The following is a 16,599-nucleotide window of genomic DNA, read 5'->3' as shown; positions in this document are numbered from 1 at the left end:
CCCCCAGGCATGCAGGCCTATCCAGACCTAGCTACGCCGCTGATACAGCTTTAGGTTGGGTATCTGATATACTAATCTTTAATCACATGCAGATATAGAGCCTCTTTGAGCGTTTTGTTTTCGTTATTCCGAATTCTCATATTACATAGTTATCTGCACTTGCGGGTAGGTATTGATTATGACGTCATGTGTTACGAGCGTGACTTCATACGTTTCGAAGATAACGACATGAATTGTGCTCATAAAATAACGACATAACAATCGCTACCTATCCGCAAGGGAGATAACTCTGTAATATGCAAGACGGAATATGTGTGCTGTGTAATCTACTCTATCAAACAAGACTAAAATAAGTGAATATATATTTTATTAATAACGCCATTTGTATAAAACATTGTGACATATCCCTCGGGTTATGTTGATGGGGTCCATCAAACTCTATAACTAATGTATAAATATATACATATATATACTAGATACTATAAACCAACTCATTTTCATGGTCTCCATAATCCCATGATCTTAGGCTGAACATTTTCCCAAGACCTTTTAATTTCGTAATCAATTGTTTAACTCATTTTGTCACGACCATTTAGAATTTTACGGCTATACTCTGCGTACATGTATGCTTGACACTTTGTGTGGCGAATAATTTTAGCGATTTATATTTTCCCACGAAATCAAATCGCTCGCAAAAATTAGTTGATTTACAGTACAGTATCACATAGACGACATAAGAACACAATTACATTAAAAATAAAAGATCAGATTCAATATAAACAATTACATATATTTTTCGTTGAGCATGTATTTCTAAGTAAAATCCTTATGCTAACCAATCAGATGCTACGTTTAATGTTCCATGGGTGATATTGATTGGGTAATAGAACTATTGTTTGTACACCAACACGATTACAACATATATTACTGTGAAGATGTAAATATCATGGTTCCATATTCGTGAAATGTCTTAAAACATGTTATTAAATCTCCATACAATGCCGTAAATTCAACAAAAAGTGGAAGTGTAACAGAACATTCACACCAATATTTCTGTACACTTGTAGAACCATCATTATATATCAGCGCTTAGATTATCCTCATGGTGTCATGGTTACAAAATATGCGCAATATACTTTGTTATCTAGGAAAGGTGAAGTTTACTTCTAGGAAGGTTTCCGATGAAATGATATGTAAGGTAAATTCTATTCCAGGAAGTCTCCCCTCAATGATTAAATGCACCAGATCCAGTCAAATGATATGTGCTTGGTAAAGTTCTGTTCCAGGAAGTCTCCCCTCAATGGTTGGTTACACCTGATCCAGTCAAATGGTATTTAAGGTAAAGTTTACTTCCAGAAAGCTTGTCCGCAATGGTTGATACCATCTGATCCAGTCAAATGATATGTGCTTGGTAAAGTTCAATTCAAGGAAGTCTCTCCTTAGTGTTGTTTACACCTGATCAAATCAAATGATATGTAAGGTAAGGTTATATTCCAAGAAGTCTCCACTCAATAGTACGGTGCATCTGATCCAATCAAATAATATGTAAAGTAGCGTTCACATCCAGGAATATTGTCCTGAATGGTTGGTTATAACCTCTGATCCTGTCAAATGATATGTAGTGTGTATGGTATATACAAGGAGATTCGTAGAGGATGTTCTGGGTCAATATGGTGAGATGACCCACTAGACACGTGGTTAGAGGGCTGACTTGCTCCGGAATGATACTAACTCCACTGGAATCACCAGAGGTTATATTGGATAGCGTGGACTACAGAGCTGGCTCTCCGGCACATGTGGTGCTATTTCTAGGTCACGACCTGAAAGGATAGAAATTATATGAAGCAATGGAACAAGGACAAGATACGGTACACAAAACTATCTTGGATAGAAATATTATAAACCAATGGCATAATTATGTATTACAATTTATGGATTATATCATAGATACATTTATATTTACACTGCGCTCCTATTGTGTAGCCTTACCAAGCGCAGTTGGCAGTCATATAGACTATGAACTTCAACCGCTTATTATGACGTCATGATAATGATAATTGTGACGTCGCAATTGTCGTGTCACAGAAAACGGCTGTTCAAATGACTGTTCCATGTCAGCGATCACAGAAAACGGCTGTTCAAATGACTGTTCCATGTCAGCGATCACAGAAAACGGCTGTTCAAATGACTGTTCCATACATGACGATAACAAGTGATTAATTCATTTTAGATTCAAAATCCCTTGGCATGTCAACATAAAATTGTAACCGAAATGAAGCGCTAGCGCGCATCATGGATTTGCCTCAGTCAAGTTGGCATTCGTGTTGGCTATGGATGTCAACTAAAAGACTCTCAATGCTTAAATGATCACATTAGGTGCGGGGCACAAAACATGCGAATGTCGTTGTTATTATAACTTAATTAAGAAATTAATTAAGGTAGAAACATACCTGTTGTAGATAACCTTTTATAAGGAAGTGAGATAGAAACATACCTGTTGTAGATAACCTTTTATAAGGTAGTGAGATAGAAACATACCTGTTGTAACTACACCTTTTATAAGGAAGTGAGATAGAAACATACCTGTTGTAGATAACCTTTTATAAGGAAGTGAGATAGAAACATACCTGTTGTAACTACACCTTTTATAAGGAAGTGAGATAGAAACATACCTGTTGTAGATAACCTTTTATAAGGAAGTGAGATAGAAACATACCTGTTGTAGATAACCTTTTATAAGGAAGTGAGATAGAAACATACCTGTTGTAGCTACACCTTTTATAAGGAAGTGAGATAGAAACATACCTGTTGTAGATACACCTTTTATAAGGAAGTGAGATAGAAACATACCTGTTGTAGCTACACCTTTTATAAGGAATTGAGATAGAAACATACCTGTTGTAACTACACCTTTTATAAGGAATTGAGATAGAAACATACCTGTTGTAGATAACCTTTTATAAGGAAGTGAGATAGAAACATACCTATTGTAACTGCACTTTCTCCACGGGGTTAGATGTTGCTGTAGGGTACATGGTATTCTGGTTGGTATTGTATGTGAAGCCTTGGTTGTATTGAGCTTGTGTCTGTGCTGCCTGAGCTTGTTGAGCCCAGCTCATTGGTGGATTGGCGGCCATCCTAGCTTTGCGTTCACGTTCTCGCTTTCTCGAGATTTTCAGCATAACGCACCAGCCGATGGCAGTGGCGACTACCACTAGGACGACACCAGCTGCTGTGGCGATGGGTTGTATTAGATGATAATTAACTGTAACAAATGACATAGGTCGATCATTTTATAATATAATGTAAAAGGCACCATGGGTTGACAATACGCGAGTTGAACTTGTAACATGTATAATACGCTGTAAAAAGGCACCATTGGTTGATCATGTTATAATTAACTGTAAAATAACATGGTTTGATCTTATTATAACTAACTGTAAAATAACATGGTTTGATCATGTTATAACTAACTGTAAAATAACATGGTTTGATCTTATTATAACTAACTGTAAAATAACATGGTTTGATCTTGTTATAACTAACTGTAAAATAACATGGTTTGATCTTGTTATAACTAACTGTAAAATAACATGGTTTGATCTTGTTATAACTAACTGTAAAATAACATGGTTTGATCTTGTTATAACTAACTGTAAAATAACATGGTTTGATCATGTTATAACTAACTGTAAAATAACATGGTTTGATCTTGTTATAACTAACTGTAAAATAACATGGTTTGATCATGTTATAACTAACTGTAAAATAACATGGTTTGATCTTGTTATAACTAACTGTAAAATAACATGGTTTGATCTTGTTATAACTAACTGTAAAATAACATGGTTTGATCTTGTTATAACTAACTGTAAAATAACATGGTTTGATCTTGTTATAACTAACTGTAAAATAACATGGTTTGATCTTGTTATAACTAACTGTAAAATAACATGGTTTGATCTTGTTATATTTAACAGTAAAAGGTAATACGACTTAATCTTTTTATAACTAACTGTAAAATAACATGGTTTGATCATGTTATAACTAACTGTAAAATAACATGGTTTGATCTTGTTATATTTAACAGTAAAAGGTAATACGACTTAATCTTTTTATAACTAACTGTAACATAACATGGTTTGATCTTGTTATAACTAACTGTAAAATAACATGGTTTGATCATGTTATAACTAACTGTAAAATAACATGGTTTGATCTTGTTATAACTAACTATAAAATAACATGGTTTGATCATGTTATAACTAACTGTAAAATAACATGGTCTGATCTTGTTATAACTTACTGTAAAATAACATGGTTTGATCTTTTTATAACTAACTGTAAAATAACATGGTTTGATCTTGTTATAACTAACTGTAAAATAACATGGTTTGATCTTGTTATAACTAACTGTAAAATAACATGGTTTGATCTTGTTATAACTAACTGTAAAATAACATGGTTTGATCTTGTTATAACTAACTGTAAAATAACATGGTTTGATCTTGTTATAACTAACTGTAAAATAACATGGTTTGATCTTGTTATAACTAACTGTAAAATAACATGGTTTGATCTTGTTATATTTAACAGTAAAAGGTAATACGACTTAATCTTTTTATAATTAACTGTACAAAGGGCACCACCATGGGTTGCAACAGTCACTTATAAACATTGACAGATGACAAGCAAGAACTTTTTTCAAAAGTAACCTAATGAAAAAAGTTATTCTAATAAGCAAATTATGTAAAAATAAACAATTTCGAACAAGGTTTTTAACGAGACACAGCACGTGGACATATATCTACGTCGCGATTTTACACTTGACGTTTTTGATACTTTAATATATAAATAGTAATATAACTTACAATCGCCGTCATCTTCGTCTTTCTTTACCTCGCCGTACACCTTTAATGTCACGTTGGAATTTGACACACTGGTGAAGTCAGTGAACTTCATTGTGAGAGTGCCTTCGTAGCTACCACACATCTGCAGTACCCTCGAATAGCAATTTACGTACCGCATCTAGAACATAGAAAAAAACCCATCTAGATTTAATGATTTGGCGATGACATTAACAAGTGTAATCACGTGTACGAAACAGCAAACATTCAGTATCACTTACAAGTACTATATTATACAAAACATACTACAGACTGTACACTACAAAAATCATATACAGTGTACCTGGTACTGATCGCTGGTCGGTGGTTTTTCTCCGGATAATTCGACTTTCGTCCATCAATAAACTTGACACGTCCTCAAATTATCCTAACACATGTTCAAACACTACACACACGGGCTGTAAAACAAGACAACAATCTCTATGAAATGGTGACTATACAGACCTGGTTATGGTCGATTTGACTTCCATCGTAAACGCTGATTTTTGGTGCACAGTCTGGCATGGCATATGTCACCAGGGCAACGCATGGCTTTATTTCATTTTTTGCCTTGATATAGAGTTCACATTCATTGTTTATCGTCTGGCCCAGCCAGGAAATCAGGAATCCGTCATCGTCAACATCCCTGATGTAATAGGTGGAGCCACAGTTTGTACTTCCGCTCATCTCCAGTATTTGTACGCTCTCTAGAAGTTTAACATAAAACAATACGAACAATAAGAACGACTTGTTAATGCTGAACATGTTCTATTAGCCATACTGTTCCATGACTATAAGTGATTTAAAATGAGAGTGAGTTTGTTCATGGATTTACACTGTATGTCTGTCGACCTGTTCTTTGATTAAGAGCAGATATGGTGGAAACCTATAAAGTCCTCAATAAAATAGACATTGTCAAAAGTGAAAATATGTTCATCCCAACGAGACACGCCAGAACAAGGGGACAAGACAAAAAGCTGTTTAAGAAACCCTTCCGTCTTAACACATCAAAGTATGTTTTTAGTAACAGAATCATTGAGTCCTGAAATTCCCTTCCCAGTGAGGTGATCAACGCAGAATACATAAACATCTTTAAGCACAGACTGAACAACCACTGGAAGAACCACGTCCTGAAATTCCAACCATCAACCTAGTGCAACTACTGATATATATATATCTTACTAGAAACTAGGAATACTATTATATATGCATATGCTAACGCAATCACACGTATAACTTTTAACAATGTTTATGTAAATATTACCATATATCTATATAAGCCAAATATGGCTTTCCAATGATGTTGGACTGATGAGATACTGATGAGAGTAGTGTGCCAGCTTGTTGGTGTATAGGAGACTTATTGATTGTAAAATGTATTAGATATCTATCATAAATGTTCATAACAGAATTATTTAAAAAAAATAATCGTAAATTCCACTGTACCAGACATAACGCACAATATTCGGTCACTTTTACGTCACGCCGGAATTTCATTGGAAAAAGCGTTGAACAGTAAAATAATAAAAGCGCAATACTATTTTTTTCAATTGAAAAACAGAAAGGATATATTTATTCAAATACGGGAGGAATTTTATCAAAATGTCTGCAATTTTTTTTTCTATTGATGCGTTTTTGTTGAGAAAATGACGTTTTTTGGCGTGTTAGATGTAACACGCATCTGTATGCGGTTTCAGTTATAGTGTCACTGTGGTATTACTGAAAACCACATGGCGGTAAAATTTGTCAGAGAAATTCCCCGAAAACGCACTATCATGACGTCATTTCGTTATAACGAATTTCAACATCATACTTCAAAATGGTGAACTTTGTTTGTAGACTTGCCGATTGACAGATCCGAAGAGAAAAGATACAAAAAGTGCAAAAAACCACAAATACACACAGTAGATCTACAAAACGGTACTAATTCATGACATAGAGACGTGAATTGTTAATATAAAAATACATTTTTCTTCTATTTTAATAACATGTCAGAATATATTGACTGCAACGTCGTTCTACTTTTTTATCGAACAAAACCTTTGTCTTGCAGAAGTGACACAAAATGAAATTTTTAAGATTGAATGTTCTGTCACGCAAGTCACGACGTTGAAAAATGACTTTATTTTAGGAATTAAGGTTTCTATTCAGAATAAAAAAATACGTTTTTTGCTCAAATATACGTGTGCGAAATCTCTACTGAAAATTCAAAAAAGTATTCGAAAAATTGCGTTTTTTCTTTGTCTTGCAGGTTTGCCGAATGTCGGAAATGACGTCAATTGCGCTCGTCATGTTATAAAATAATAACGTCTTTTACATTCAATGACGTTACATAAAAGTGACCGATCATTGTGCGCGACGTCACCAATATTTTTGTTTATGAGTATCAAAATTGTAGTATGCTGAATATGACCAGTTTCTGTATTATATATCTAAGCTTTATTTGACATATTGGCCACGTATTCTCTATACAATACACATGTCTACTTACCAACTGTGATCACTTGTAACACCACACATATACACAAGCAGATACACTTCCCGGTATCCATGGCTACAAATGCTTTAGTTCCTTACAATAAATCTTCCTCACTTGACACGACCTGTAAACAAATTCAAAAGCACAGCGAAGTTTAACAGGCAATCGTACAAACCAATATCGATGACATCACAACTATAGGTTCTGGGTGAAATACCAACAATACATCGCTGGACAAATTCAAACCAACCTCCCGTTGATTATGACGTCGTAAGATGACGTCAAAAATGATTGCCGTCACGCACGCTGGCGGATTTTGACGTGAAAACTGCAGAACGTTTCTTCGGCTTGACGATACAATTATAACACGTACGGCTCATACGTGTAATATGCATACATTGTAGTATACACTTGGTATTTCTTATAAATGCCACAAAAGTTTCGTATTATAGTATTGTTTGAAGTATTGATTTCCTGATCCATTTTTTTACTCTCTGTGTTGCATTCAATATTTTCGTGAAATTCATGTGACAGATTGTGAGAGATCCTATTCAAGCACACGTGTGTACATATTGTATCTTTCCTAACAACAAATCGATATACACAAATGTAGAATTCATTGATAGTGATTTGTCTGCATACATGTATATACATATGGTTACTACCACGCTGTTTATCTCTAAACTATAATGTATATAACCCACACAAGTACATGATTGTATATATATCTGACACACAAGAATTTACACGCATACACTTGTACGTACAATTGTCATTAAAGCTCCTAATTTCCTTACCTCGCCCCAACACATATCAGTGATTGTAGAAACTACCACACGGATTACTCTGGTACCCATATCTAATGTCTGCTAGATAAAACCGACACTATAAAAACCTGATTTACTGTACGGGTAGGCCTATACATACACATATATACAGATGGCCTAGTTACTGCTAGCACGATATAGACATTAGGGATATATACATGTACGTGTATATAACTTTAGGCGTGGTAGCTGCGTGTTCTAGATAATAATTTTTTACCTGCTAGATCCAGATATCTTCAGTGTTCCATTTTTGAAGCGATCAAAGATCTATATACCCATAGTGAATTACTAAATCGACGTGACGGTGGTGATTGCGAAATAAGAAAGTGACATTAAGTTACTATTTATAGAATTTGCGATACGTCATGGTCACATGTTATGTTGGATTTTAACAAATTAGATATAATACTATATATGTCGCTTATATAATGGTTCAGTTTTCTCGTGACAACTTAAAGATATCTAACAAAATTATTTACACTATTTACTGTATATATGTGTGTTATACAAAGTAACATTGTGTGTGTACCCCGTAATATCAACAGGTCCTATAGTAGACCTCGTCCAATGATACACCTGTACACCGGTTGTAACCGGTCGAACCAGGTGTAGGTGACGTGCGTTATAGTAGACCTCGTCCAACATACACCGGTTGTCGTTTTCCATCACCGAGGGGTAAATGTTATGGACGAGAAATCCACGATTATTATCAGATTTGTTTTATTACATAATAATTAGTTCAATCAGTAAAAATACGAAAAATATAGATCTTACCTCTAAATAATTCCAACAAAATCTGGTTAGTATAACTAAGTCAATATTTTGGAAAAATGAAAACCAAATGATCCAGATATGTAATATCCTTTTTGGTATGTTTTGATTTTATTATTTGAGATAAAATCATTTTCTATACATAGATGATTCAATTTTACAGTTTAATATAGATGAACAATTATTCTTGGAAACTCTGTTTATGAACATTAGAGGTAAAACTATCTCCTTCTCCTCTCATAAAAAAACAAAGTAATTTAAAAGAAAATGTACTGAAACAGACCACACAAGATTTAGAACACATGAAGATATTAATATTTTAGAAATAGAAGACAAAAAGAAAGAATTAGAAACTATTCAGTCACATAAATTAAAAGGTAGTGTGATAAGATCTAAAGTTAAGTGGGAGGAAGAGGGAGAACAACCTACCAGATACTTTTTAAACTTAGAAAATAGAAACTTTGTTTCTAAAATAATTCCCAAAATACAAAAAGATGATGGAACAGTTATAGATAAACAAGTAGACATCTTGGAAAATACCAAACGATTCTATGAAAATCTCTATAAAGAGAACAAACATATAAATAATTTTGATCTAGATAATTACCTAAATTTCCATGATCTACCAAAACTTACAGAGTCAGAGTCACAGTTTCTAGAAGGGGAGATCACTCTCAGAGAAACAAGCTATTTAAAAAAAAAACATGAAGCATAACAAAAGTCCAGGATCAGATGGTTTAAAGGTCAAAACTCAGTTTGTTTACAAATATACAAGACTAATTCCATCTCCCAATATTAGTTCGGCAAGGTATTTTGCCAACTGACCATAACAAATATAAGTTCTAACTTACTATTTTTAGTTCACTGTACCGAGACATGGAACCCAATGATGAACCTCCGACATATACGGAATTAACTAATGTTAATCCCATCACATTTACTTGGCACAACGGACAAATGGAAGAATCATTTTCATATACCCCTTCGTTGGATCACTATTTACGGATACACCCTAAAACCCCCCAAGGGAGATTCCGGCTTATATAGAAGCTTTTAAAGAAGCTATCGACATCCCTAGAGACCTTGTGAAAGATATGATCCGTGAGTTAACCCACGATAGCGTCCCCGACCCTGAACAGCGAAGAGAACTTTATGAAATAGCTAAAGCCAGGGACGACTTCCCCGTCAAAGAAGGGTATTTACGCAAGAGACTAGCTACTAGTAAAGCTAGTGCCCAACCGATCTATCAAAAACTTGCTAAAGACTGCTTTGTCTTATTACGCGCGGTGACCGGTGAGTATACAGAAGATATTCATGAAATAATTCCTAAGACAAAAAAAGTCAACGAAAATATGGCTAAATCACAACACACGGTAGACGAAGGAGGTGTTAAAACCCCCCAGAGAAAGCATCGTAACCGTCAACGCAGACCTCTTAGACCTAAAGTCTCAACAAGCGACTTATGTGTTACAATTGGAGAACTTTAGAAAAGAAATGGAACAAATGCGTGACGATAGAGCAAAGTCAAAGGGCAAAAACAAATACTACAAAGACGAAATTAAATCGATGAGGACATACACCAAACACTGGAGAAAAAGGCTAATGATAACTCGTCATTGAAGCAATCTATCGCAACTCTCTCCTCTGAAATTAATGATTTACAGCAAGACAACTCAAAACTGAGAAAACAGATCGGAGAACTTAAAGGATTAGGCATTAAACTCAAATCTTCCATGAATGACATGAACGAGAAAGTAACTAACTGTAGCATAATAGCTCGAAGGTTCGACGACAAGAGGTGAAATGGCACTGAAAGTATAAAAAACAAGTTTAAGCATGCAATGCAAACAACAAAACAGTGCGAAGATGACATTCATACTATGGGAAAATCAATCAACACATTACAAATAACAGCTGACAATACACAGAAACAAATATGTGATATTAGAAAACAGCTGAAAAACAAAATACCGGTACACGTTAAGAATCAAAAGTGTACCGCTGACCAGGATATGTACCAAGTCGAAGACACTAACCGATTTATTCCACTACAAGAGTCGACCAATTCATCAATCTCAACTCCCTCGTGCGATGCCTTAGAACAGACTTACTCTCCCAAAAAAAACAAATCACAGAGCCCCGAACCTTCGAAAATTCACAAACACAATAGCGAGTCATCCGGATTAGCCGAAACCTACTCATCAATTGTTGGAAATAAAACGCTTAAAACGAAAGATATTGGTTCAAGTGCGAACGCGACGTCAACCATACCTGTACATTTTCCGTCGTCAGTGTGTAAATCTTTCGGTAAGTCAGCGTCAGAACCAAAAAGAAATGACTTCGTTGGATTTACAACATACCAAAGAAAACGAACACGCAGATACTATGTTTATGGTATAAACAAAAAACTCTCCTCAGAAAATAGTATAAGGAAATTTCTTGAAGAGAAAAACGTTACTGTAACGTTTCTAAGATATTTCGAAAAGCGTTGGAAACGGACCGCGTCTGCTCAAGTAAACGTCATTAACAATGAAAACAACACTCTTGAAAATCCCTATTTCTGGCCGGAAGGTGTATCTATCCACCAGTGGCTCACTAAATCAGTTTTTATCAATAAACAAAACGACCATGAGTAGCACACTAAATACTTTTTGTTGGAACATTGAAGGTGTTATGGCTGGCACGCCATACCTCCTCAAATGTCTTGAAGAACACGACATCGATATTTGTGGACTATCCGAACATTGGGTGAGAGAATACAATATGTCATTTTCAACACTTTTAGTCAATGTGGTTATTCAAGTTTAGTAAAACCTGTTTTTGAAATTGACCCATTTCGATATGAATGTAACATAAGAGGAGGCGTTTGCATGCTTTACAAATCCCATTTAAATATTCAAGAAATTGTAACCGATAGTCCACGAATTGTTGGTGGTGAAATTCAACAATCTGATAGTTATAACATCTATGTTTTTGTGGTATACATGCCTTCGTCCTCAATGGCCTTTGACCCTAAATGACCTTAGTTGTCGATGGGCCGTAAAACTCAAACAAACAAAGCCTTCGTCCTCGAGACATCTAGATGTTTTTAAAGTAACTCTTGATATATTAGAATCTCTAGTTTCCTTTTACTCCGACAAGGAAAAATTATCGTAATTAATGTCTAAAATGTAAAAATCAGTGGTCCAAGGTACCATTTCCAACCCAATAAAAGGTCGGATGTATTTGATTTGTTCTTAGAGAGAAATAATTTAAGTTTGGTAAACGTTCAAGTTGACTGTAAAGGTCCTAATTATACATTCTGTCCTGTCACGGGCAATTGTACGATGATTGACCATACCCTTGTAGAAAACAGTATTGTTGATTTAGTAAAGAAATCTGAGGTACGAACGAATGTGATGCAAATATGTCTGAACACCTTCCTGTTTTGTGTTCTTTTACCATTCCAAGAGTCTCGTCAAACCAAGGCACTGCAGAATTTTTAAGATACAACTGGCGCAAAGCAGCAAAGAATGGTAAAATACAAAAGTATAAATATCTTATTAGTTCTTATCTCAATTCAGCAGATTTTCCCAAAACATACGCTCAACATCAGATATTGATATTTATTACGAAAGTTTGAAATCCGTTTTCCTACTAGCATCAAAAGAATGCATTCCGAAACGTAAATTCAAGAGGCCCTATTGGAGTGACGATTTGACAAGTGATCACAAGTTTGCGCTTCGTAAAAGACAACTTTGGAAAGCTAATGGTAAACTTAGAGGCAACGATGTTTATTTCTTAGATTACAAATCTTGTAAAAGGGTGTTTAGAATAAGTTGAGATGTGCCTTTACATTAATTCCAATATTTTTCAAGATATTTGAGTCACTTCTGTCTCCCCGTTTGAGTCCAGTTTTAGAATCACGGACATTTCCTAATATACATCAATCAGCATATCGTAAAAAAAACTGTGTAGTTTATGCACCTCTTTTAACCTGCAAGAAAGTATCAATTATAACCTAGATAATGGATCAGATGAACTCGTTGCTTTTTTAGATAGCAATAAGGCTTTCGATTCTGTATGGCAAGAAGGCTTATTCTATAAACTTTGTCAAATGGGTATCAATGGAAGGGTATGGATCATTCTAAAACAGATGTATTCCCGCTTCTCCAGTAATGTTGTCTTTAATGGTTTTATGTCGGAAAAAGTAATAATGGAAAGAGGAATCTTACAGGGTGGTTCTTTATCTGCAAAAATGTACCTCGTTTTCATCAACGACTTGCTTAATGAAGTAGAATTCATCTGGAAAGGTTCGGTAATTAATTCATCGCGGGTAAATATACCAACCCAAGCCGACGACATTTGTGTTATAAGCAATAATGTAGCTAACCTTCAATACTTACTTTCTATCTGTGAGAACTACAGTAGAAAATGGAGGTTTACATTTTCCGCTTCTAAATCGAAGATTGTCATATTTTCTTCCAAAAATAAGCCAAATGTTTCTTGTAATGTTTCAGGTTATGAAAATAAACTACCAATTGTTGATAGTATTGTTCATGTTGGTATAACATTGAATGGTAAAAATAACAATGTACAACGTACAGAGCGTGCTTGTTCTTATTCGTTCTGGTGCTCACCAGTGTGCCCTGAATCCGTTGACCACTACACGGAATGGTTTGGTATATAAGGCTTGATAAATGCGTCTTTGGATAAAATTTAGAATGGAGAAGGTACGAGTTTCATAGCGATTACGGTATTAGAGATAATGCGACTTTTCTCTAAAACACACCTGAAGCCCCAAGCCATTGACCCCGATTCGGGACCCCTGACCTGTGACGTCACGAGGACAACGGGACCTATTCTACTCGCATAAGATAGAGAGGCGATTTTTGGTGTCTGCTATCTAATATAAACTATCTGTTTGTAAATATCGATTTTGAAGACACAAATACATGTGTTCATGTCCGATACCTATTCAATATTATCCTTAATCACATATATGAGTTTGAAAAACGCTTGAAAACAGGGATTTATGCCATGCATACATGTATATTGATGTACCTGTCTTAGATAAATGAACATCTCTACGCAATTACTGCATAATTTTACACAATAAAATGTTCATAATAATCCACGTACGTTGTATATCTGCGGTGGTTGGAACCACATATATGTGAATATTATATCAAGAATTCTTGATTATGTTATCCAAAGCCCGACTCGGGTCTTTGAATGTCTACTGGTCAAACCCGCTTAACAGATTTCTGACTTTTTTTTTATAAAACCTGCCCATACGATTAAGTTATGATTCCAAACAGAATTTTTAGCATATATGTAAATGCATCTACATCTGAAATCGATCTATTTGTTTTTTGACAAAATATATTCAGCTTACATATAATACAGTACACTCGACGACTTGTTGATATTTCGCTCAAGTTCATTCATTAGTGTCTTTAATTGAAAAATAAATCATTTACGGGTTAGACGAAAACAATGAGACTGAAGATGTCTATGTGACAAGTCTAACCCAAGTAGCAGATATCAAGTACAGAACAAATGCAGAACTGTCATTCCGAATAGCCAATGTCGTGCTGCGTTAATCTCTATACCTGTATACTGCAGTAACTAAACCGCGTGGTCAACCGAGACTAAAGGGGTGTCTCTCTGAACGCCAACATTTTGGATTTAGCTGTAGGGTAGTTTGTTGTGACAGTGGTTATAGTCTTTTTCCTAAAGGCAGACCCAATGCCACAGGTAAATTTACCTGTAAAAGTTACCTGTGTTGATACTTATCTAAGTGTATATTGATTAATTTTCATTTCAATAAGTGTTCATATTTAATATCAGATACATATATACATAATATATGTTTCTGTTAATATCTATGAAAATATAACAATAGAATCTATGAATGAAATTAAATTAAATTCACAATGATTTTATTTCAAGAATTTTAAAGATTTCCTTGATATATCTAAAATCTCTTGTATAAATCTCATTAGATTTTCAATAGATTGATACTAAAATCAAGCAAAATTCTTTGAAACTTATTTCACATGGAAGTAACTTTACCATTCAGTAATATCAAAGAAAAAATCCAAAAAGGAATTATCTTATTTCAACTTAGTGTAACACCAATTTGATTAAAAGTTTGAAATAATATAAGCCTTTTGCCTGTTGAAACGTGATATATTTCCACAAGGTCTTCCATATATGTCTGTTAAGTGACCTTATATACATATATAGTACATGTACATGTAACATCTGCGTTAATAACCTACCAAAGAGTAAGAAGTGAATTTATGTCAAATATGATTTCCAAATTTTACTTGTACTTGACTGACCTTTTTAAGTTAACAGAACATACAATATATTTTGAAAGTTGCATTAGGATGCATCATTTATCATAATTATATAATTTTCCTGCTTTCTTATCCTAAGATGGGTAAATGTACATGTACATTTGTATATCATTATAGCAAAAGAGCACCCAAATAATTAAACTGTTGTCAGTTAACAGCGCAGTAAAATTATATATTTTTGTGCATGTTAGAAATAACATATAAATTTCTTTCCTATGGTTGAATTTCGGTCAAACATTGTTACTAGATACAAATTGGTATATGTACTATAATCTTTAAACAGAAAAAATTAGAAAACTGTTAATTTGGTATTCTGAGCACTAAAAGTTTGCAACATTTTGAGAATTACAAGACCTTCAACATATGGACTTGAAATAATTTTGCCAGTCTTGCAACATTAACATCTATAATGTGTATTAAAATGAATATGGTTAAGACCCTAAGTAACAGTCTTCAATCTCATTTCATTTAGTATTTTTACATTATTAAGTGACTTCTAAAAATATTTTGTATCAAAAATACATATAGAGCATTAAACCCCAATGATATATTATTACCAATGTTTATAAAACATCATATATGTGTGTTTGTGTCGGCTTCAATAGATTACCAACTCAAACTATAATCAACAGGTCAAAATTTCCGACAATATTAATTTAAACTTTTGTGATATTGTTTTTCTCCACTCATTTTCTTACCAAATACTTCACGGTGTACGTCTATGCGATAAGAGAAATCATGCGCAACTATGCACGGTCACAAGAAATGAAAGTTGGCTAAGAATGTAGCCCTACTGGAACTCCTATGTCAAAACAGAATACTGTTACATTAGAATATACACTGATCAAGAAACCTGTTTTTCTGATAAAATTGAGATATGATTTGTAAAAAAATATTTCACCTGGAACTCAAAATGCATCGTTCTTAATAATCCACATGTAGCTCCATATTAATTCTTACAGTGGCGTAGCGCCCGTGCATGCTTGCATGCTCAAGCATGCAAAATATAATCTGACTAACATTTTTGTACAGTCAGAAAAATCACATTTGTATATACGTAACGCTGCAGAATATAAATGACGTATAAATACACGTGATATGACCGACTGTATGTCTAACATAACTTTGTACACATTTGAAAGACTTATTGGCCATCAAGGAAATTTATTAGAATAGTATATATTTCCTGTTACCAAGTTGTTAGATGTGGTTATGTTTGAATCATGTCGAAGAAAATATTAGATCCCTCCAGCAAATGTGGATTTTGAATCGGCAAACACTTACGATCA

At 34.3% G+C, this 16,599-nt stretch overlaps 1 protein-coding gene across 3 annotated transcripts; it reads right to left on the bottom strand.

Annotated features, from left to right (window-relative positions):
- Positions 1–350: 350 nt before the first annotated feature.
- On the bottom strand, positions 351–8,556 carry LOC138305137 (uncharacterized). 3 transcript variants are annotated; one of them, XM_069245538.1, is made up of 6 exons: positions 8,410–8,556; positions 7,378–7,489; positions 5,352–5,593; positions 4,872–5,028; positions 2,985–3,265; positions 351–1,820 (listed from the first exon to the last, which is right to left on the bottom strand). In XM_069245538.1, exons 2-5 carry the CDS (start codon positions 7,436–7,438, stop codon positions 2,985–2,987), a joined length of 741 nt encoding a protein of 246 aa, XP_069101639.1. In that variant the 5' UTR covers positions 7,439–7,489; positions 8,410–8,556; the 3' UTR covers positions 351–1,820. The 3 variants fall into 3 exon arrangements, with proteins under 3 accessions (XP_069101639.1, XP_069101640.1, XP_069101641.1); XM_069245539.1 differs by lacking the exon at positions 8,410–8,556 and adding an exon at positions 8,163–8,301; XM_069245540.1 differs by lacking the exon at positions 8,410–8,556 and adding an exon at positions 7,616–7,640.
- Positions 8,557–16,599: the final 8,043 nt, after the last annotated feature.

The sequence above is a fragment of the Argopecten irradians genome, chromosome 12 (assembly GCF_041381155.1).
Source record: "Argopecten irradians isolate NY chromosome 12, Ai_NY, whole genome shotgun sequence".
Taxonomy (NCBI): domain Eukaryota; kingdom Metazoa; phylum Mollusca; class Bivalvia; order Pectinida; family Pectinidae; genus Argopecten; species Argopecten irradians.
The sequence above is the reverse complement of the archived record's forward strand: the minus strand, read 5'-3'. Positions and strand labels throughout refer to the sequence as shown.

What these genes read in the sequence shown, in the direction of transcription:
- LOC138305137 (XM_069245538.1), bottom strand. Translation starts at nt 7,438, where the DNA reads ATGGATACCGGGAAGTGTATCTGCTTGTGTATATGTGTGGTGTTACAA. An exon ending in GTTACAAGTGATCACAGTTG is followed by an intron (nt 5,594 to 7,377) that starts GTAAGTAGACAT and finishes TTAAACTTCTAG; the next exon opens with AGAGCGTACAAATACTGGAG. An exon ending in AGACGAAGATGACGGCGATT is followed by an intron (nt 3,266 to 4,871) that starts GTAAGTTATATT and finishes CATTTGTTACAG; the next exon opens with TTAATTATCATCTAATACAA.